A 22,199-nucleotide genomic window follows, 5' to 3' on the forward strand; every position below is an offset into this window, starting at 1 on the left:
GAGGTGAAGAGGTGAATGGTCGAAATACATTGTGTGAAACTTGAAATTTTCAAAGAACAAATATAAAAAATACAGAGATGATAAGAAGTAGAAAGGAGTCAGAAAAAAATTTATCTGAGATTGTAAGGCCAGTGTTTGCCTGAAATAAACTACTGTGGAATTTGTGACATTTTTAATCCTGTAATATGTGTGTGGGGAGAGGGGGACACTTTCAGTTCACCTTTCAGTGAACTGCAAGTCATAAACCTTTCTATGAATTATGGTTTCACAAAACCTCACATATTGCCTGTGTTTGGTACTTTTAACATTTTCAGACATCCATTCATCCATTAAACATGAGAATTCTCCCTCATAGGAATCATGGCTACACTTATTATATTGACTTATATGACACCATCTACCAAAGCCTTGCTTTCTGCCACTGAAGAGACAATTATTTTTCCACTGTGAGTTCTTTGGTACACGAGACCTTGACTCAAATTCTCTGAGAGGTACAAACATCACTTTAGCAACCTTGATGGTTATCAGTGTTCACCACTAACTCAGAGTCCTCTTATTGACCAATACTGCATCAATAAGAGTTACCACTTTTCAATTTAAAATAGTTCTGGAAATTAATAATAACTTAATAAAATACTAAAATTTTACTTAGAGAAAGTCATTTAGGACTACCATCACACCATTATAATCTGATAATTTATCATAAAAATGACTGTACTGAACTTTTATTTCATCCAATGGTGATATGTATATTTCTTTTAAGATTTGCAGAAGTTGAGTAAGAATATAAAAAATTGTGAGAAATAAAATTACCAGCCAACTAAATGGATAAGTAATTTCTAAATAATCTAAATAAAGTTAAATTAAAAATATACCTTACTAAATAAGAATGTTAAGGATAACAGGGAAAACTGGCACCTCACATCCCAGAAAATGGAATCAACAAAAATACCAAAGAGGTCATGCTTACCATCTCAGAGAGTAGGAAACAGGGTTTTACACATAAAACTTCTTTTATGTGAGTGTGTACCATTCCTTTGGCCTTTCCTACCTCCTCTGCTTTTACAGAAACAATGCTACAACTGGTTGCCAAGGGTAATGTGGTTCTGTACAGGACAAGCCCACACTGGACAGTATTAGACAAGGAAACTTTGCTCCTACACTTTCCTCTGTTACACTCATATGTGTTATGCTTATTTCATAATAGGAAGTGCTGGAAATGATGCACGTGTATGCATGGTTTCCCTTTCCTTAAACAAGTTAGCAATTTTGGGGTAGATCTTGAAAAATGCTTTTCTTTAAAATATTTGCTTTAAGAAAACAAATACCAAATTAGAGATAAGGACTATACTTATATTTTCTAACAGATTAAAAGGCAAAGAACAGGGAGGCAAAGTGAGGAAAGGGCATCTGAAATGTAAATACATAAAATATCCAATTAAAAAGGAAGAATAAAAGAGGAGCAAATAGGACTTCAAAAGCCAGAGAATATACTTCAAAGAATCCATAAAGTACCAAAGGCCACTCCTCAGAGATATTCACCAAATAAGAAAAGCAACACAAAAAATATCCTCAGACATTATGACTTGCATATTAGTTTGAAGGCAATCATAGATGTTTTTATGAGTTTCTCACTGAGTGTCTTTCTTATGTCTTCTCTAATTGTAGCATCCAAACAGTAGCCAGGACCCATGTGTGGATCCTGAGCATTAAAATGGAACTCGGCCAGATGGAGATGTGCTCTAACTGTGAAATGCATGCTAGATAGATCTCAAAGGCATTGGGAAGAAATGGGATTTGTAATGACTCATTAATAATTTATTTCCATTGAATATGTGTTGAAATGATAGTATTTTAGAAACACACCAAGTTAATTTTGATTCTTTTAATGTGTCTAATAGAAAAGGGGACATTAACCATGGGTCTCACATTTATGGTTTTTATTATACTCCTATTGTACTGAGCTGATGTACAAGGTTGTTATTACAGTTACTTGTGACACTGCAGTACACTGCATTGTGTCTTCTAGACCTATTTCTAATAAACCAACACTAAAGACAGTTAGAAACGTGTCAAGACTTCCCAGATCCCTTCTTTGGGGTATCTCTACACCTCTGTACATGAAAGCCCTACCTAGCTCCTTGGAAGCTTGCCAAGACAGCTTAATTAAAACATGCCTAGGAGTTAACACTCTCAAAGCAACGTTCGACCAACAACAGATGCTTACAAGACTTCAACAGCTCCTCAGAAAGACCTTTTTAAGGCCTGTTGTACATAACCTGGAGAGCTGATCATAAAATCCTGCAAATCAACAAGGGATAGTGAATGCCCAGGGAAAATGTACTCTCTGAGGTTCCCCAGTAGGATGGAGTCCCAGCTGCCCACACTAAATAGCTTAGTGTTGACACAGATGTGATTGTTCTCTTACTTCCCTCTTCTCTCCCCTGTGTCTTCTGAGACAACTTCTCAAGTAAAATCCTTCTGCCAACTTTTTTTTTTTTTCTCAGCCCTGCTCTAAGGAGCTCAAAATTAAGAGTAAAGTAAATATGGCGCTATCAACCTCCAAGCATCCTGCAAGCCAAATGTCCTTGACAATTCATACTTACCCCCAGCTCACTATTAGGGAAAATGTGCTTAATTACTATTTTTTTTTTAGAAATGAATGTATTTAGGACTTCGTTGTCTGCGGCTTTATATAAAACAAGATTCTTCTCTAATTAAACAAATAGCAGATCATTTTTTTTAAAAAAAAAGGACAAAGAACTGTTAACATGTTTTTATACAATAAGAACGTACCAAAACATAACTTTAGCCTCTAATACTTAATTACCAAAACTATATTGAAAAAAATTTGTATAAGTAGACACTGGTCATATGCTAACATCTTCAGTAATGGAAAGATTATCATTAAGTACATGTTTATCTTTAGCTGAAATATTACAAGTTACTACTAAAAAAAAAAAAATTCTTCGTGTTGTGTCTGGAAGACTATGCTGGCATCCACTGAGACATCTTCCCTGGGCATTCACTATCTCCTGTTGGTTTGCATGATTTTATGTTCAGCTCTGCAGATTATGTGCTTGAGACCTGGACAAATAAGAGTCCCTGTACAATGAAGAGATATGAACAAGCTGCTTCAAGTTCTTACCTAGTTGTGTACTGTTAGAAATTTTATTATTATATTTTTAAACAGAAGGTACTTACATGGTCTGAAACACCACAGATTTTAGATGTCAGAAATTTCAAAATAATTGTTCCACACCACCAAGCACAGCCTTGGATTAGCTAGAAAATAAATAGGATTTGAGTTTTAAAAATAATATATGACTCAGTTAAAATTTTCAATGCTACGAGTAGCAGAACAAGACTAAGTCATGTGAGATGCACCAGTGTGTTGTGAAGAGGAAATGGCAGGACAAGGAAAGGTCCTCACAGTTTTGTTTTGTTTTTTATTGGCAAGAAATTAAATTTGAAATTTAACACTGTGACACTGTTTGAAAGTACCTAAAACACCAGGACACTACATATCCTAAACCTAAAGAGAATTCTAAAAACCCAAATCAAGAAAAAATAAAAACTTCCCTTTAGACTCTTTGAAGACAGAGACAGTTTTATTCCTAAACATTATTCTTAGCTAAAAATCAAGCCTCAGAAGAGCATTGAAGAACAGTGGATAAAGGAGCAGGGCAAGAAATATTAAGATCCCAAGGTTGGAGGGGAGTGTATCTTCTGGACACACCAGGGAGAGTCCACTGTGGTCAAGAACTCATGCAGCTGGGCTGCCTGCACATGACCTGAACAAGTCAAGCTAGTGTACAATTTAGTATGATTGAGGAAGGAGTTCACGAGTCCCATTGCAGGCTGAAGAGCTACAGACAGATTGCTGATGGTTTCGGTGGCAGGGAAAGTCTATTCTCTTTAAGTGTGGTCACAAATACATCAATAACAGAATGTGTGAGCAGCATATACTAGACTCCATAGGTTATTAAAAAGAAAAAGGGAAAAAAGAACCTGAAGTTGAGGAGTGGGAAATGGAGATGGATCTGAAAGGAGTTAGTGAGAAGAGTGTAGCCAATTCTCAAAAAATTAATACAAATATTTTATTAATACTAACATTTTCCCTACACTTGGGGGAATAACAGTTTTTCTTCAAGAAAATAAGTTTGCTCACATCTGAAGGTTCAGAACTAGGATCCACAAATAGGAAAGAACACACGGTATTTGTTTTTCTGGGGTGCCTCATTCAGTACATGTTCCTCTTCTTTCCATTTACCTGAAAACTGTATTTCATTCTTCCTTACAGGTGAATAGTTTTCTATAGTACATATGTACCACATTTTCATTACCTATGATTCAATCAAAGGATATTTACTTCCGTTCCATTTCCTAGCTATTCTGAGTAGAGCCACAGTAAACATGGTTGGTAGAGCAAAATTCTGTGGAGCAGGATGTCAGGTCCTTTGGGTATATGCCAAGAAGTGGTAGACCCATATGGAATATCTATTTTTGCCATTGGAGAATTCTCCACCTTTATTTTCCTAGTGAATGGACCGTTTTGCAATCCACAGTGAATTAGGGTTTCCATTTTTCTACATTCCTTTTGGCATTTGTTATCATAGCTTTCTTTCTTGATCTTAGCCATTTTGATTGGGTAAGGTGAACTCTCAGATTAATTTGAATTTGTATTTCTATGATTTTAAGAGTGATGAACAAGTTGGGTGTTATTCTTTTAACCTTTTTCTTCTTCCTTTGAGAACCCCTTGCTCAGATCCATAGTCCATTATTTTTGTTTTGTTTTGCTTGTTTTGTTTTTGTTTGTTTTGCTTGGGTCTTTTGTTTTCTTGACTCTTTGTTATTTGAGTGGAATTGAGTTGGAACCAACCTGGAAGCCTTCTCACTGGGGACTATCTTTCATATTCCTTGGAGTCAGCTACTAAGAGAGAAAAGTAAATAATATTCCTATCCAGATATGCTGCCTATGAATCCCAATGACCAAAACAGCAGGATTCCCAAAGGTACAATAGTGAGTGTTATATCCTGAAGTAGCCCAGTTTAAGAGGGAACTCATGCTGAGCATGGTTAATCTAGTCCACTACCCCGATTGGCAAGAGAAAGGACTCTAGAATTCTTTGTGTATTCTACATATTAACCCTCCATTAGATGTATAGTTGGTAAAGATTTTTCCCCCCATTTGTAAGTGGTCTCATCACTCAATGAGGCGTGAACTTTTCTGGACTTGATTTTTGGTCTCAAACGGACTCATTTATTAATTGACACTGGGGAAAGATAGTATCTTCAAAAAATTGGGCTGTTCACTGGATAGCTCAGGCAGAAGGATGTAACTTCATCCTTTTCTTGAATCTTGGGTTAAACTAAACTCCAAATTATCAAGAACCTCAACATAAGACCTGATGTCCTGGACCTGAGGGAGGAGAAAGTAGGGAATGTGCTTGGACTCAATGGTGTAGGAAAGGACTTTCTCAACAGAAGACCAAGAGTTTAGGAATTAAGACCAACAGTAAAAATGGAGCATGGAGGTAGCTAGGTAGAGTATTCAAAAGATAAAACACAAACATCTGAGAAACATTTTTTAAATTGTTCAACATCTTTGAACAATCTTTGAAGTTTCAGAATTCATTCAGAATTCTGAATATTAAAAATAAATGACAATAAATGCTGCCATGTATGAGGGGCAGGGGACATGTATTCATTGCTAATGGGAGTTCAAACTGCTGCGGGTACTATGAAAACCAGAGTGGAAGGCTTCCTAAAGCTGAAAATAGATCTATCACAGACCAACCTACAACACTCTTGGGTGTATATCCAGAAGGACTCTATATCCTACTACAGAGACCCCTGCTCGTTCAGATTCATTGCTCTTATATTCACAACAGATCAGAAATGGAAACAGCCTTGATGTCCATCAACTGGTGAACACATAATAAAAATATGATATATTTACACAATGGTCTACTACTCAACCATTAAGAAAATTTAAATTATGAAATTCACAGGTAAATGATTAAAGCTGGAAATAATCCGAGTGAGGTAAGCCAGACCCAGAAGAACAAATGTTACATGTTTTCTTTTATTTGTGGATGCTATGTCTGAATCTTCAGATATGACTGTTTCATTTGAAATACCCATATACCCCTGGAAATTAGTAAGGAACTGTGGATGGGAGGGGTGTAGTTTTTACAAGAGAGGCGAGATAGGATGAAGTGGTCTGAAGTTTTAAAGGAGAATCAAAGAACAAGAAGGGTTAAATTGGTGTGGGAGATAGGAAACAGAGTAGAGTAGTAAACAGCATTAAAGACATATAGAAAAAGTCATAAGAAAACCTATTACAATAGAAGCTTTCATGTATGTATGTATGTACGTATGTATGTGTGCGTGCGTATGTATGTATGTATGTGTATATGTGTTTATGTATGCATGTTAAAATAGATGTTCTTTTTCTTTCTTTTTTTTTCTTCTTTTCTGTTTTGTTGGTACATGCCAGGCAGAAGCCACCAATAAGCTATATCCCCCACCCCATTGTAAAATCTCCCGTTCCTCATTTCTTGCTGTTTTATGAACTAGAATTAATCCTAGATTGTTTCTCTCTTAACAAGTTCCACTAGTTATCCTTGATCTGAGAACGCCTTTATTCCCCTTTCATTCTTAAAGGACACTGTGGTGGTTTGAGTGATAAATGTCCCCATTAACTTGTGCATTTGATTGCTTGATCCCTGGGTGCTGTTTAGTGAGCTTTGGAAGGTGCAGCCTTTTTGGAGGAGTTCATCCCTGAAGCTTTGAGAATGTGAGAATTTGAGAAGTCTCATGCCACTTCAGGTTCACAGTCTCTGCTGTATGCCTGTGGTGGAAATGTGAACTCTCAGCTTCCTGCTCCTGTTGCCAGGAATGCTGCTTGCTGCTATGTTTCCCACCATGATGGACTCCTGTTTACAGCTGTAAGTACAAATAAATACTTCCTTCTGGAAGTTGCCTCTAGTGATGGTGTTTTACAGCAACAGAAAAGTAATGGAAATGGACACCCTCACTGGAGATAGCATTCTTAACTGACATTTTCTTCAGACATTGACAAGAATCCTACCACACTTACAGATAAGAATCTTCAGATGCTGTAATTCTCAGTTTTACCCTTCTGGGCAACACCCTATTTCTCCCTAGCTGATATCAAGATTTCTTTCTTTAGTTTTAATTTTCTAAATTTTGGTTATAATACATCTTGCCTTGAGTATCAATGAGTTTATCTTAACCAGGATACACCTTTTGACCGATTGTAGAAGGTTTCATCCATTGCTTTTCAAGTATTTCCTACCCTAAATTTGAACCTTTCTAGAATTTTGATGATATAACTGTATCAGATTGTTTCTTCTTGCCAACGCATCTCTGAGGTACAGCCATGTCTCCACTGTTCTTGACTTACATCAAATTGTTTCTCCTGCCCCATCTGTCTACGAGAAATGCTGTCTGCTAGCTGTCATTCCTTCTTGCCATGAACACAGTCACCAGATTTTAAACTTAAAATTACTGCATTCCTCAATTATATCATTCTCAAACTCTCTTTTCCAAAACTTTCTCTTTCCTGATACGTTATACTCCCATATCTAAATCTGTTTACTGAAGCGTTTCATGTGGGCTGTTTTTAAATTTCCTCAGATCATTCTAATACCCATTGTTGAGTCTCCCTCTCCCTTCCTGCTCCATTCTTCACAGCCTGTAGTAATTGCAAGTACATTCCAGTCAGAGTTTGTAAAACATTCACACAGGGGGGAAGAATAGGTTCTAGTTTTTCTTTGCCTGATTTCTTTCATTATGTATAATACCCTCCAGCTTAGTGTATTTTCTATATATAACAGGATATACTTTTTATTTGTAACTGATATTATATTGTACATAGGCACACCTCATTTTCTTTTTCTAATGATAAGCACTTACATTGATCCCGTGTCTTAGTTATTGAGTATAATGCACCATAAACATTGACTGTCAAGTGTCTGATCTATTGATGCTGTTTTCTTTGGGTTTAAACCCAGAGTTCCAATATGGACAGAACAAGTGCTAAAATTTCATACCAAGGCATGACTTTAGTTCATGATAACCTACTGTGTGTCTTATGAAAACTAGAAGACAAGCATGCTCTAAACATAAAGTAATGATGGAGAGGTAGGAGTAGCCCTGGTGGTCAGAGCAATGGCATACAGAAACCGAAATATCACATTTTATACCATAAATACACAAATGATTACAAGGTAATACACTTTATTAACAGCTAAGGAATTAGAAAAACTAACTACTCTAATTACTATACACCATATATAAATCTCAAATGATTATATTGTACTCTATAAATCTGTACTATTAAAATAATTAATAAAAATAAAGACAGTTTTACAAGGATTTTACCATCTATTTAATGCTGACACTTGGTGATTGACGTTTTAAACTCATTTTTCTCATTCTTGAAAATGAGAATTTTTCTCATCCTTGCTCTGATTGGATGTTGCTACTGCATCTGATGCAATATGAATCAGGTAATGGAGAAATGGAACCCCTTTTAATACCCCATTTTAACCCAAAATGATACTCCACTTCAATGTATATAATCTCTGACATTTTATATACTCTTGTTAAAATAACAATTTAGTTTTTGAATCACTGCAGAGCTGTTTTTGTTAGTTTAGTCTACATGGCACCTTGTGTGGCTTCATCTCAAACCAAATTCATGCCCATTAAAAGAGAAACGCTTCACCAGCCAGTCCTCTTGGCATTAAGGGGAGGGTGGTAGACATCAGGGTGTAGGGCAGAGATCTTATTCCTTACAAACTTTTTGGTTTGTATCTCAAATGCCCTCCAAAGCATGTGTGTCGAAAGAAGAGTCTTCTTGGAGTAGCAAAACTCAGCACAGGAGGATCAGGACCACAGCCTCTGGGAGGTGACGGGACCATAAGGGCTCTGACCTCTCAAATCCACTTATCAATTAATCCACTTATCAATTCGTAGACTAACAGAGTTTGAAAGTGAGACCTCAATGCAAATCAAAACAACCCTGAGATTCCATCTCACACCAGTCAGAATGGCTAAGATTAAAAACTCAGGTGATAGTAGATGCTGGCGAGGGTGTGGAGAAAGAGGAACACTCCTCCATTGTTGGTGGGACTGCAAGATGGTGCAACCACTTTGGAAATCAGTGTGGCGGTTCCTCAGAAAATTGGACATAGCATTACCCGAGGATCCAGCTATACCACTCCTAGGCATATACCCAGAAGGTGCTCGAACATATAACAAGGACATATGCTCAACTATGTTCATAGCAGCCTTATTTATAATAGCCAGGAGCTGGAAAGAACCCAGATGTCCTTCAACTGAGGAATGGATTAAAAAAATGTGGTTTATTTACACAATGGAGTATTACTCAGCTATTAAAAACAATGAATTTGAGAGGTTCCTAGGTAAATGGATGGAACTAGAAATTATCATACTGAGTGAGGTAAGCCAATCACAAAAGAACACACATGGTATTCACTCACTGATTATTGGATATTAGCCCAGAACCTTAAAATGCCCAAGATGCAACTCACAGGCCACATGAAGTCCATAAAGAAGGAAGACCAAGTGGGGGTGATTCGGTCCTTCTTAGAAGGAGCAACAAAATACTCAAGGGAGCAAATATGGAGACAAAGCGAGGGCCAAAAACTGAAGGAGGGGCCGTCTGAAGACCTTTCCACCTGAGTATCCATCCCATGTGCAGTCACCAAAGGTAGATGCTGATGTGGAAGTCAGGAAGTGCATGCTGATAAGAGCCTGATATGGATGTCTCCTCAGAGGTCTTCAAGAGTCTGACATATTCAGAGGCAGATGCTCACAACTAGCCATTGAAGTGATTATGGGGTTCTCAATGGAGGAGTTAGAGTGAAGACTGAAGGAGCTGAAAGGATTTGTGGCCCCATGAGGAGAGCAACAATACCAACCAACCACAGCTCCCAGGGTCTAAACCACCAGCCTGGGAGCACTTATGGAGGGATCCAGGGCCTTAGCTGAATATATAAGAGTGGAGGGCCCTGCTGGGCACAGGTGGAAGATGAGATCCTTGACCTCATGAAGGCTGGACGCCCCAGGGGGTGGGAGTTTTGAGGGTGGGGAGGTGGGAGTGGGGGGGTAGATAGAGGTTACATCCACAAAGAAGAAGGAGGAGGTGTGAGGGGATTGGGGGTTCCTGGGTGGGTGGGGGATGGGGTAAGGGGACAACATATGAAATGTAAATAAAACATCCAATAAAAAAATTAAAAAAAAAAAAAGTTTTCCTCCTCCTTGCCTCTCTCTCTCTCTCTCTTACTTCTGGGTTGCTATAAGGCGAGCAGCTCTGAGTAACCACACACTCATTGTTGTTGTGTTCAGCATCACTGCTGCTCAGAGACAACAGGACCAAGTGGCAATAGCCTGGCATCTCTGACATATGGGACAAATAACCCTTTTCTCATTCAGGACGATTTTATGGGATTTTTTGTTACAATTATGGAAAGAAGACTGACACTTCTTTCTTCCTGTCACCTGTCTTGATGACCTCCATGGCTCTCTATTAAGGCCTGAGAAGGCTAGTCAATGCCAGATCATCAGGGTAGAGCGCGTCCCTGACTTAACTTCTTGGATTTCTCTCCACACCTTTGTCTCCTGGCTAGTGAGAGAATTCCTGCTCAGTCTCTGCCAGTAGGAGATGCTAAAACAATAGATTTTGATGTACAGTTTGGCAGTTCTACTTACTGCCTTCAATAGTTCATAAATAAAATAATTGATGTCCACTAATTTTATCAAAATGATACTTTTCTAAAATTGAGTCTACTGTATCTTAGAAGTGTCATGCTATCAACTACATGGTAAACAAATTTATCTCCATTTTCACCATACGCAACAGAAACGCCTCAGAAAGAACATGGGATCCCATTACATTAATTTATTGTTGAATTTATTCAATCAAGCCTACTTCATTATGCTTCATAAATAAAAATGATGAATTGAAGAAAAAAACACTGTTTATCTTACCCAAAACTGGAGTTCAGTGGCTCCCAATTTTTGGATTTTGTTTCTCTTTTGCATTATTGCCTAAAAGATATGTAACCAAAAAAATATGAAGGAAAATTAACATATATGTTGTATAATCTGTCTCATCTCAACTACATCTGTAATGTTGCCTTAATTATTGACTTTTCAAATTTCAGACAATATAAACTTCCTTGAAGATAGAGAAAAGGGCTTGGTTTCTGAGATGTTGCTTCCTGATTCACATCTCTGCCTCACTGAGTAGGGAGTCCACTCTCTGCAGGTAGCTCCTGGGAGAAGTAGGTGGGATGCTATAACATTGGGAAGGTCTGGCATCACAAAGGCAACTGTGCTGTGCACTGTCAGTCTTTATAATGTGGACACCTGGCCTTTCCTCTGTCTCCTCATTATCACCTGATTATGTAATCAGGAAGGTACAGTCTCATACATCATAGAGCCCCTATACTTCTCTCTATTGTTTATGCCTGTTTTGTTCTCAGCAAAACTTCAGTGGACTCATTTCTACAGTCACATCCTATTTATTTTAATGCTTATCAGGCACAGGCCTTTGCAGGCAAGATTGGATATTAGTGGTTTTCTACTTTGCTTTGAGTGGGTGGGGATGATGGACTAGTTGAGTTTAGGGCAGAGAATAGATTAGGAGGTATCAGCACAGATATGGTGTTGTAATATTTTAGATGGATCTAAGCTGGCTCAATGTTCTCTTTAAAACAAACCATCATTTTTATTGCTTATATTGAGAGTGATGCTTCAATAAATTCATTTTATTACTTTTAGTCATACTTCTGATATGCATAAGCCAAAATAGAGAATATTCTCTGCTCCCTCCTATTTTCATATAATGAGATTCTCTAACAATACTAAAGGAAATAATGCCTTTCTCAGGTACAGTGCCTTAATTGAACCTTTGGAGATTGCTTCTTAGTTCTAACATTTTTGATTCAACCATCATTTATACTTCATAATAACCTAACTCTTTACATTCTCCTTTCTGTCAAAACCTATGCTTGACTTTCTGCAACTTACCCATGTCACTAACAAACATGAGGAATAGTAAGAACTTAAGTACATTGGATTCCCAAACATCAAAATGAAGCATAGGGCAACAGAACCCTGGAAAATGGAAACAAAAATGATTCACAGTGATTACATGTAGTCAGACTCTGGAGGCAGGTACGTAATTATGTCTTTAGCATTTTTATTAGTATGTATTTACTGTTCATGATATATTTCATCACAACCTTTTTATATAATAGGTCATATACTTTGATTATATCATATAAACTGATTATATAAATTTCATCCATATAAATATTAATGAGTTTAGACAAATAAAAATAAAATTTCAAGTCACTGCCAGGATTAAAGTATTAAAATTCAAGTTTATAAATTACTTATAGCAGAATTTAAACTATCTTCTATGTGCTGCCACGTTTTCTATAGCTTGAATAATGGAGTGACATAATAAGAAGATGATATATATGTTTTCACTGATATTTTGTTTTATCATTTTATATAAGATTTATTTTTGTTATCATTTTGTGTTTTTAAGGAAGATGTGTTTGGAAATTAAGATTAAAAATGCAACAATAGAAAATTTCAGTTGCAGAATTTTACAATTGTACAGTGTTAACAATATCAGGTGTAAAGGAAAAAGGCATTTCAAAATTAATGACAATATTAAAGTGTAAAAATAAAGATTAAAGGGCTGGAGAGGGGGCTTAACAACTTGGATCACTGGCTCCTCTTGCTGAAGATCCAGATTCAGTTCCCAGCCCCAACATGGAAACTTAGAACTATCTGTAACTACAGTTCTAGGAGGCATTGCACACACTTAATGCATATACATGCATACAACAAACACTCATACACACACAAACAAAAATAAACACATCTTTAAAGAGGACAGTCTATCTGCTCTATGGTTGCCAGCAAAAGCACAGGGCAGCACAGCCTGACATGATGTGTTGGTATCTTGTGTCTGAAATGCTATCAAAAGAGAAGTACCCATAAAACAGAATTAGTTTTGCTTTATAAATTGAGATATTTTAATATTAGATTATAATATCAAAAATGTTACCATGTTGATATAAATGATCTTCTGAAATTTGCTTGGCTCAATGTATCCCACAACATACATGGGAAATAATGAGGCTATCTGAAACAAAAATATAAAAACCCAAATGTGAAAAAATTGTAGAAAACATACAGTTCACTATTCATAAGAGAAATATGAAGAAACAGTTTATTTTTGATGATGAGAGCAAAATGATTTGATCTAACTTTACAGTGGAAAAAAACATAGAATAGTATAGGCATACATAAACACATGGTATCCATAGGATTTTATTATTACCACTCTTGTTTATTAGCAAGCCAATTAAGAACTAAAAAGATAAATCCCAGGAAATAATGGGAATGTCTACCTCTGACCATGATACTTAGGGAATTCCTCTTCCAGTATAGCCTTACAGGACCAACATTGGATGAAGTGTGCTAATTATGTGACAGGTGAAAAATAACAACCTAAGCAGGCTTACTGAGTAGGTGCGCACACCAAGAGACAGATGACTCCTAAATTCTCAGACTCAATGTAGGGCTTCAAAGATCTACACTATAGGACTGGGCCAGAAAAAAGGAAGCTATAATAGAGGACAAAACCCACTTTTGAAACATCTCACTCTGTGGTGATAAATTAAGATTGTTAGCATTTTTGCCTGTTGGAAACATATTCGTCATTCTCTTGGGGAAAAAAATTATTACCAATTTAGCCTTAAGCTAATTCTATATCACACATAAAAAGCAATCAGGCAAGTCAGAAAAACAATTAAGAGTCCACCTGTACTCAGAACCTTCCCATACCCTTGGTTCATACCTCAAAGAACCAACTCACTGCCTCCTCTTCCTGCCCCCAATGCCTACTCCCACTGCTATGTGTCACCACAAACTGTGTGGATATATGCTGCACAGACACAGTCCACACCAGATAGAAGAACAGGTGTAGGCCGAGCCAGCCAGAAGAACAGATAGGTGAACTCAGACCCTGGTGGACCAGAGACTACATGGGCCTCTAGATAGGCACCCCACCTGAGATATCTTCCATTCTCTCAGTGCTCTCCAACACTATTCCCAATCCCAACTCACCTCCTTATCAGTATGCTCCACCCCCCCCCAACTTGAGTGGAGACTCCCTGCTGGACCATCAGAAAATAAGAAACAAAACACACATCCAACAATGACAAACTCAAAAATCAACATCTATACCTATAATCGTCCCAAATCCAGAAGCCTAGGTCCTAGTGTAAGAAGCAGAATTAATACCAGCAAGGGCAATGTGTCACCACTAGAGCCCAAATATCCTATTACAGAAAATCCAGAATATTTCAGCATAGCTGAAGCACAAGAAAATGACCTTAAAGCTAACTTTATGAAGATGATAGAGATCCTTAAAAAAAAAAAAAAAGAATAACAAATCCCTCAAAGAGAACCAGGGAAAACCAAACAGTTGAAGAAAATGAGTGAAACTATTTAAAATCTGAAAATAAGAAATGGAATCAATAAAGAAAACACAAAGTGAGGGACTTCTTAAAATAAAGAATCTAGGTAAGCAAAGTACAGGTGCAAACATCACCAACAGAATACAAGAGACAGAAGAGAGACTCTCAGGCATTGAAGATATGATAGAAAAATAGACACATCAGTCAAAGAAATGTTAAATATATACAATTACATTACTGTTATAAAACATCCAGAAAATATGGGACACTATGAAAAGACCAAATCTAAAAATGATAGAAATATAAGAACAAGAAGAATCCCTACTCGAAGGCCCAAATAATATTTTTAACAAAATCATAGAAGAAAAATTTCCTAATCTAAAGAGGGATATGCCTATAAAGGTACAAGAAGCTTACAGAATACCAAGTAATTGAACCAGAGAAGAAAGTCTTCTTGTTACATAATAATCAAAACACTAAACATACAGAACGAAGAAAGACTGTTGAAAGCTGAAAGGGAAAAGGGCAACTAACATATAAAGACAAACCCATTAAACTTACAACAGACTTTTGAAAGGAAACTCTAAAAGCCAGAAGGGCCTGGATAGATGTTCTACAGACAATAAGAGACCACAGATGCCATCCCAGACTACTATACCCAACAAAAACTTCAATCACCACACATAAGATATTCCATAATAAAGTAAAATTTAAGCAATAGCTATCCACAAATTCAGCCCTACAGAGGGTACTAGAAGAAAATCTCCAACCCAAGGAGGTTAACTACACCCATGAAAATACAGGATACAAATAATCTCTCAACAGCAAAACCAAAAGAAAGGAAGCATGTGTTCTCACTTTCCTTCTCTCTCTCTCTCTCTCTCTCTCTCTCTCTCTCTCTCTCTCTCTCTCTCTCTCATCACACACACACACACACACACACACACAAAACCATCAAATCAACACCAATAAAATAACAGGAATTAACAATAATTTGTTATTAACATCTCTCAATCAATGGACTTAATTCTCCCAATAAAAATTCACAAAATCAGGATCCATCCTTCTGTTGCCTACAAGAAACACACCTCAACATCAAAGATAGACATGGCCTAGAGTAAACGGTTGGAAAAAGATTTTCCAAACAAATGGACCCAAGAAGCAAGATGGTATAGCTATTATAATATTTGACAAAATAGGCTTCAAAGCAAAATTAATCAAAAGAGATGAGGAAGGACAGTTCATACTCATCAAAGGAAAATTTCACCAAGATGACATTTCAATTCTTATCATCTATGTGACAAATGCAAGAGCACCCACATTTATAAAAGAACATTGCTAAAGTTTGAATCATACATTGAATCTCACACATTAATAGTGGGAGATTTAAATATCCCATTCCCACCAATAGACAAATCATCCAGAGAAAAACTAATCAGAGAAGTAAGGGAGCTAAAAGAATTATGAATCAAATGAGCTAACAGATATCTACAGAACATTCCACTCAAACCAAAAGAATATGCCTCTTGTCAGTATCTCACAGAACTTTCTCCAAAATTGACCACATACTTAGTCACAAAGTAAAACTCAAAGGATGCAAAAAAAAAGTAATAGCCCCCTGTATCCTATTAGACCACAATGGATTAATGCTGAATGTCAATGACAATGGAAATTGCAGAACTCATGAAAACTGAACAACTCTTTACTAAATGACTACTGGGAAAAGGCAGAAATAAAAAAGAAACTGAACTTGATTGAATTCAATGAAAATGAAGGCACAATATACCCAAACTCATAAAATACAATGAAAGCAGTGCTAAGTGGAAAGTTCATAACACTAAGTGCCTTCATAAACATTGGAGATATTTCATCCTAGCAAGTTAGCAGCACACCTGAAAGCTCCATTTGTTTGGAAAATCTTTTTCCAACCCTTTACTCTAAGCAATGTCTATCTTTGATGTTGAGGTATATTTCTTGTATGCAGCAGAAAGTTGAATCCTGAATTTGTATATTTTTATTGGGAGAATTGAGTCCATTTATTGAGAGATGTTAGTGATAAATGATTGTTAATTTCTGTTATTTTATTGTTGTTTTGATAAACAAAAAGAAGCAAGCTTACCCAAGTGGAGGACATGGCAGGGAATAATCAAACTGGGGCTGAAAACAATAAAAGAGAAACAAAGAGAACAATACATAGAATCAATGAAACAAAGAGTTGATGCTTTGAGAAAATCAACAAGACAGACAAACCCTTATCTAAACTAAGTAAAAAAACAGGAGAGAAATAACAAAATCAGAAAGGTAGAGGAACCATAACAACAGAAACAAAGAAAATCCAAATAGTCATTAATTCATACTTTAAAAACTCATACTCCACAAAATTGGAAAATAGTAAAAGGAATGGACATTTTTCTGAATAGATTATACTTACTAAAGTTAAATCAATATCAGATAAACAATTTAAACAGACTTATACCTGAAAGGAAATAGAAGTAGACACTAAAAGTCTCCCAATCCAAAACAGTTCAGGGCCAGCTACTTTTAGCACAGGATTTTCTTGAGAGTGTCAAAAAAAGCTAACACCAATAGTCCTCAATTTATTTCACACAGGAGAAACAGAAGGGACATCACCTAATTCATTTTATGAGGCCACGGTTACCCTGATAACAAAATCACACAGACATCCGACAAAGAAAGAGCACTAACAGACAGACCAGTTTCTCTCCTGAACATTGATTCAAAATACTCCACAAAATATTCATAAACTGAATCTAGGAACACATTTTTAAAAGACTAGGATTCATCTTAGACATGCAGGGATGATTAAACATAGGAAAAATCTGTCAGTGAAATCTATCATATAAACAAATTGGAAAAAAATTATCATCTCATTAGATGCTGGAAAAGCCTTTGACAAAAGCCAACATCCCTTCATGATAATGGTCTCAGACAGATCAGGGATAAAAGGAACTTATTTAATATAATTAAGGCTGAAGAGCACCAACATGTAACAAAGAAAGTTAAAGATTTGTATGACAATAACTTGAAGAAGACATCAGAAGATGAAAAGATCTCCCGTGCATATGGATTAGCACATTTAACATAGCAAAACATATCCATCTTACTAAAACAAGCTAAAAATTCAACACAATCTGTATCAAAATTCCAACACAATTCTTTACAGAAATTGAAAAAAACAATATTCAACTTCATATGGAAAAACATAAACCTAGGATGGCTAAAACAACCTTGTATATGAGAAGAACTTCCAGAGGTATTACCATCCTTATCTCAAGCTATGCTACAGTAACAAAAACAGCTATAGTAACAAAAACAGGTTGATCAATGAATCAAATTCAAGACACAGTTATACAACTACATACCTGTGGACACCTGGACACTTGATTTTTGTTAAAAGCCAGAAATATACAATGGAAAAAATGAAGCATCTTCAACAAATGGTGCTGGTCTAACTGGATGTTGGTATGCAGAAGAATGCTGATAGAGGCAAATCTATGCACGAAACTCAAGTACAAGTGGATCAAATACCTCAAATATCTAATAGAAGAAAATTTTGGGAATAGCCTTAAACACATTGGCACAGGAGACAATTTCCTGAACAGAACAACAAACTTAGTGCAGGCACTAAGACTGTCAATTAATGGTCGGGCGGTAGTGGCGCATGCCTTTAATCCCAGCACTTGGGAGGCAGAGGCAGGCGGATTTCTGAGTTTGAGGCCAGCCTGGTCTACAAAGTGAGTTCCAGGACAGCCAGGGCTATACAAAGAAACCCTGTTTCGAAAAACCAAAAAAAAAAGAAAGAAAGAAAGAAAGAAAGAAAGAAAGAAAGAAAGAAAGAAAGAAAGAAAGAAAGAGAGAAAGAGAGAGAGAGAGAGAGAAAGAGAGAAAGAGAGAGAGAAAGAGAGAGAGAAAGAGAGAAAGAAAGAGAGAAAGAAAAGAAAGAAAGGATAAAAGAAAAAAGAAAGAAAGAAAGAAAAGAAAGAAAGGATAAAAGAAAAAAAGACTGTCAATTAATAAATGGGACCTCATGAAACTTCTGTAAGGCAAAGACACCATCAATAGGACGAAATGGCAGCCTACAAAACAAAAAAAAGATCTTCACTAACTCTACATTTCACAGAGGGTTAATATCCAAAATATATATTTAAAAAAATTTAAAAACTAGATAGACATCAACAAACCAAATAACACAATTTAAAAATGGGGAACAGATCTAAACAGAGAATTATCAGTAGAAGAATCTCAAATGACTGAGAAATACTTAAAAGAAATGTTCAATATCCTTATGTATAAGGGAAGTAAAAATCAAAATTACTTTGAGATTCCTTACACCATAATTGCTAAGGTTAAAAACACAAGTGACAGCTCATGCTGGCAAGAGTGTGGAACAATGAGAACAGTTGTATACTGCTGGTTAGAGTGCAAACTTATACAGCCACTTTTCATTTCAATATGGAAATTTCTCAGTAAACTGGCAAATGATCTATCTCAATACCCATCTATACCACTCTTGGCCATGTAACCAAAGGATACGTCATCCTACCAGGACACTTGCTCAAATATCTTCATAGCAGCTTTATTCACAATTGTTAAAAACTGGAAACAACCTAAATGTCCCTCAAATAAAAAATGAATAAAGAAAGATATAGCACATTTACACAATGGAGTATTACACAGCTGTAAAACTGACATTATGAAATTGAAGGTAAATGGATCATCCTGAGTGAAGCAACCCAGATCCAGAAAACAAAATATGTACTCACTTATAAATAGATATCAACTCTAAAGTAAAAGAATAACCATACTACAGTCCAAAAAAAAAAACCCAAGGAGGCTGGACAGGAAGGAAAAGGAGGAGGGGGAGATCTTGAGGCAAAGGGAGGTGGGAGAAGGGACTGCAAAGAGTGGAGGGAGGGCTAACTGTAATCAGTATGTAATATAGGAGAGAAGAATAAATAAAGAAAATAAAACCCAGCAATCTACAGATTGAACACAATCCTCACCAAAGTTTCATTCAATGACATTCTTCACAGGACAGAAACTGCTAAAGTTCATATTGAAGTAACAAAAACCACAGAAGGCCACAAGACATCTAAACAGATGCTCCACAGACAAAAGTATCACATTATCTGACCTCAGGCTCTACATTAGAGGCATGGGGTCAAGGACAGCAAAGTATTGGCACAGAACCAGGCATGTAGACCAATGAAACACAAGAGAAGACCCCAAAGCAAACCCACACAGCTATGGAAAGCTCATTTCTGTCAAAACAACTGAGAATCGGGGCTTCCAAGTTTCCCTTCTACTCTGTAGCATCTTTCTGTATGCCTTGGTATGTATGTTTCTTCACCCCCAATAAAAAAAATAGACAACCTTTCCTATAACTTGTTTTATTCTTTAAAATGAAAATATCATTTCATCATTTCTGCCTCTCCCTTTCTTCCCTCTAGCTCCTCTCCTTTCACGCACACCCCTCCTCTCACTTAAACTCATGGTTCTGGCCTCTTTTTCTTTAACTGTGGTTGAGTATATCTATCTGTGTTAAATATATTTACACAACATAGAGGAGAACCTACTACTGACACATTCCCAAACCAGTGTAATTTCTAGCTGCATTCTAAATATTTATACTTATGTCCATAGATAAATTTTCTCCATCAAGAAAATTCCATTTTGAGGCAGAAACTTCATCTTTCAAACGATGGAGACCATTACAGGAAGTCATGGCAGGTCAAAATGTGAAGAACTAAGTCTGAGGGGTGCACAGCCCTGATTGATGCGTCTACAATTCCTCCACCCAAGGCTCGGGAAACATTGCAGAAGAGGGAGTCGAAGATTATAAGAGACAAAAGAGAAGTAAGCCTGCTGTCACAGTGTGTCTTCCATTCATGACAAAGAAGCTACAACTATGGTTTCTCAATAATATGGCAGCTTAAACAAGAAAAATGACCCCAGTTGACATGCCAGTGCTGATGGGGAAATCATCATTTTCAACTTTAAAAATTATATTTACTTGGAGAAAAACCAAAATTAGAGCTATTATATGACTACTTATACTACCCCTTGACATTATCTAAAAGATTCTACATCCTAACACAGAATATATTGTTCTGAGCTTCTAATTTTTAATGTTTGTATTTGCTACATTCTTAGGTACAAGAGGGAATTGTTTTGTTAAAAGCCATGTTGTGGAATCTTCCACAATACACAGAATGCATTGTGGGTATGTAGTCCTGCAGGCAGCCTGCTTCCTGGATCCTGTGTGTAGGCTAGGGCATCTGGAGCTTTTCTTTGTCCCAAGACATTGCCAACAGAAGAAGGAGAGACTCCAGGGATAGAAGACACTCTTGTTACCAACAAGATAAAGACACATGGTCATATTGACTTAAATGTTAAAAAGATATGAACTAATTACATACCTCAGATTGAAACTCAGTCATATAAATACAACTGAATTGTTAATCAATGTTACATGAATATGCAAGCACTATCTTGTCTAAAAATGATGCATATCTACTTAACTTGTTTGCCAATTTCCTTACCAGTAATCTCCTCAATTTCCCCTGACACAACACACCTGGGGAGTCCAGAGTGGACTTGAATAGAAACTGAAATCTAACTGCCGAATTCTTAATATCTTGGAATGATCAAGACTAAGGTCTTGTCAGATCAAATATTCTAGGTTCCTGATTACTCTCTCATCAGTTTGTCCTTTAAAATGTGAGCCGTCTTCCTTTATGGCCATTTTCAGACAAGATGATTAGGAGACATTATAAAAAATGAAATGTAAAATCCCCAGAGGTTGGGGGGGGGACTTTGTTTCTCCCATTAATGCAAACACAAATGTGCGTGCCTGTTTTAGTTAAGAAAATTAAGTCTTCATATGAGCCAGGAGACCTGGGCACAGCCTCCCTGCTCATATGTAGCAGATGTACGGCATGACCTACATATGGGTCATGAACAACTGGAACAGGGCTATCGCAAAAGCTGTTGTTTGTACATGGAATATGTTTTTCTAGCTGGGCTGCCTTGTCTGGCCTCAGTGGGAGAGGAAGCATTTAGCCTTGCAGAGTGCCAGGGTTGGGGGGATACCCAGGGCGCCCCACCCACTCATAGAAGAAAAAGAGGGAAGAAAGAGGAAAGATTGTGGCAGAGGTGACCAGGAGGAGGCCAGTGAGTGGGATGTAAAGTAAATAAGTAAAAAATTAAATTAAAAGAAAATTAAGTCTTTGCATTGCTTTCAATGATCATAAAACTACTAAGATGATCTAGAACCTCCTTAAAGAGCTTCTCACATAGTTTCATGAGTATTACTTAATTAAATTTGCTAATAATGAGTTGACTTGTTAAAAATCTATTCTAGGGTCTAGAGACATGGCTCACTGTTTAAGAGTACTGGCTGTCTTCCAGAGGACCTGGATTTGATTTCCAGTACGCACATAGCACATAACAATCAATTGTTAACTCCGGTTCCAGGAGAGCCAACATGATCTTCTGGTCTCTGCAGGGACTGAATCCATGTCATGGATGCACATCCATGCACAGAGTTACATGCAGGTAAAATACTCACTATATATATATATATATATATATATATATATATATATATATATATAT

General features: G+C 36.7%; 1 protein-coding gene across 1 annotated transcript in view; it reads right to left on the reverse strand.

Moving 5' to 3' along the window:
- Nucleotides 1–22,199, reverse strand: part of Dpy19l2 (dpy-19 like 2) — a 100,447-nt gene that overhangs the window by 47,954 nt on the left and 30,294 nt on the right. The window contains exons 10-13 of the mRNA XM_028763923.1: nt 13,145–13,222; nt 12,091–12,177; nt 11,047–11,106; nt 3,205–3,285 (exon numbers count right to left, since the gene is read on the reverse strand). Coding sequence (XP_028619756.1) covers nt 3,205–3,285; nt 11,047–11,106; nt 12,091–12,177; nt 13,145–13,222 — 306 coding nt within the window. The remainder of the gene's footprint in view (nt 1–3,204; nt 3,286–11,046; nt 11,107–12,090; nt 12,178–13,144; nt 13,223–22,199) is intronic.

The sequence above is a fragment of the Grammomys surdaster genome, unplaced genomic scaffold (genome assembly GCF_004785775.1).
Source record: "Grammomys surdaster isolate TR1022 unplaced genomic scaffold, NIH_TR_1.0 140, whole genome shotgun sequence".
NCBI classification, from domain to species: domain Eukaryota; kingdom Metazoa; phylum Chordata; class Mammalia; order Rodentia; family Muridae; genus Grammomys; species Grammomys surdaster.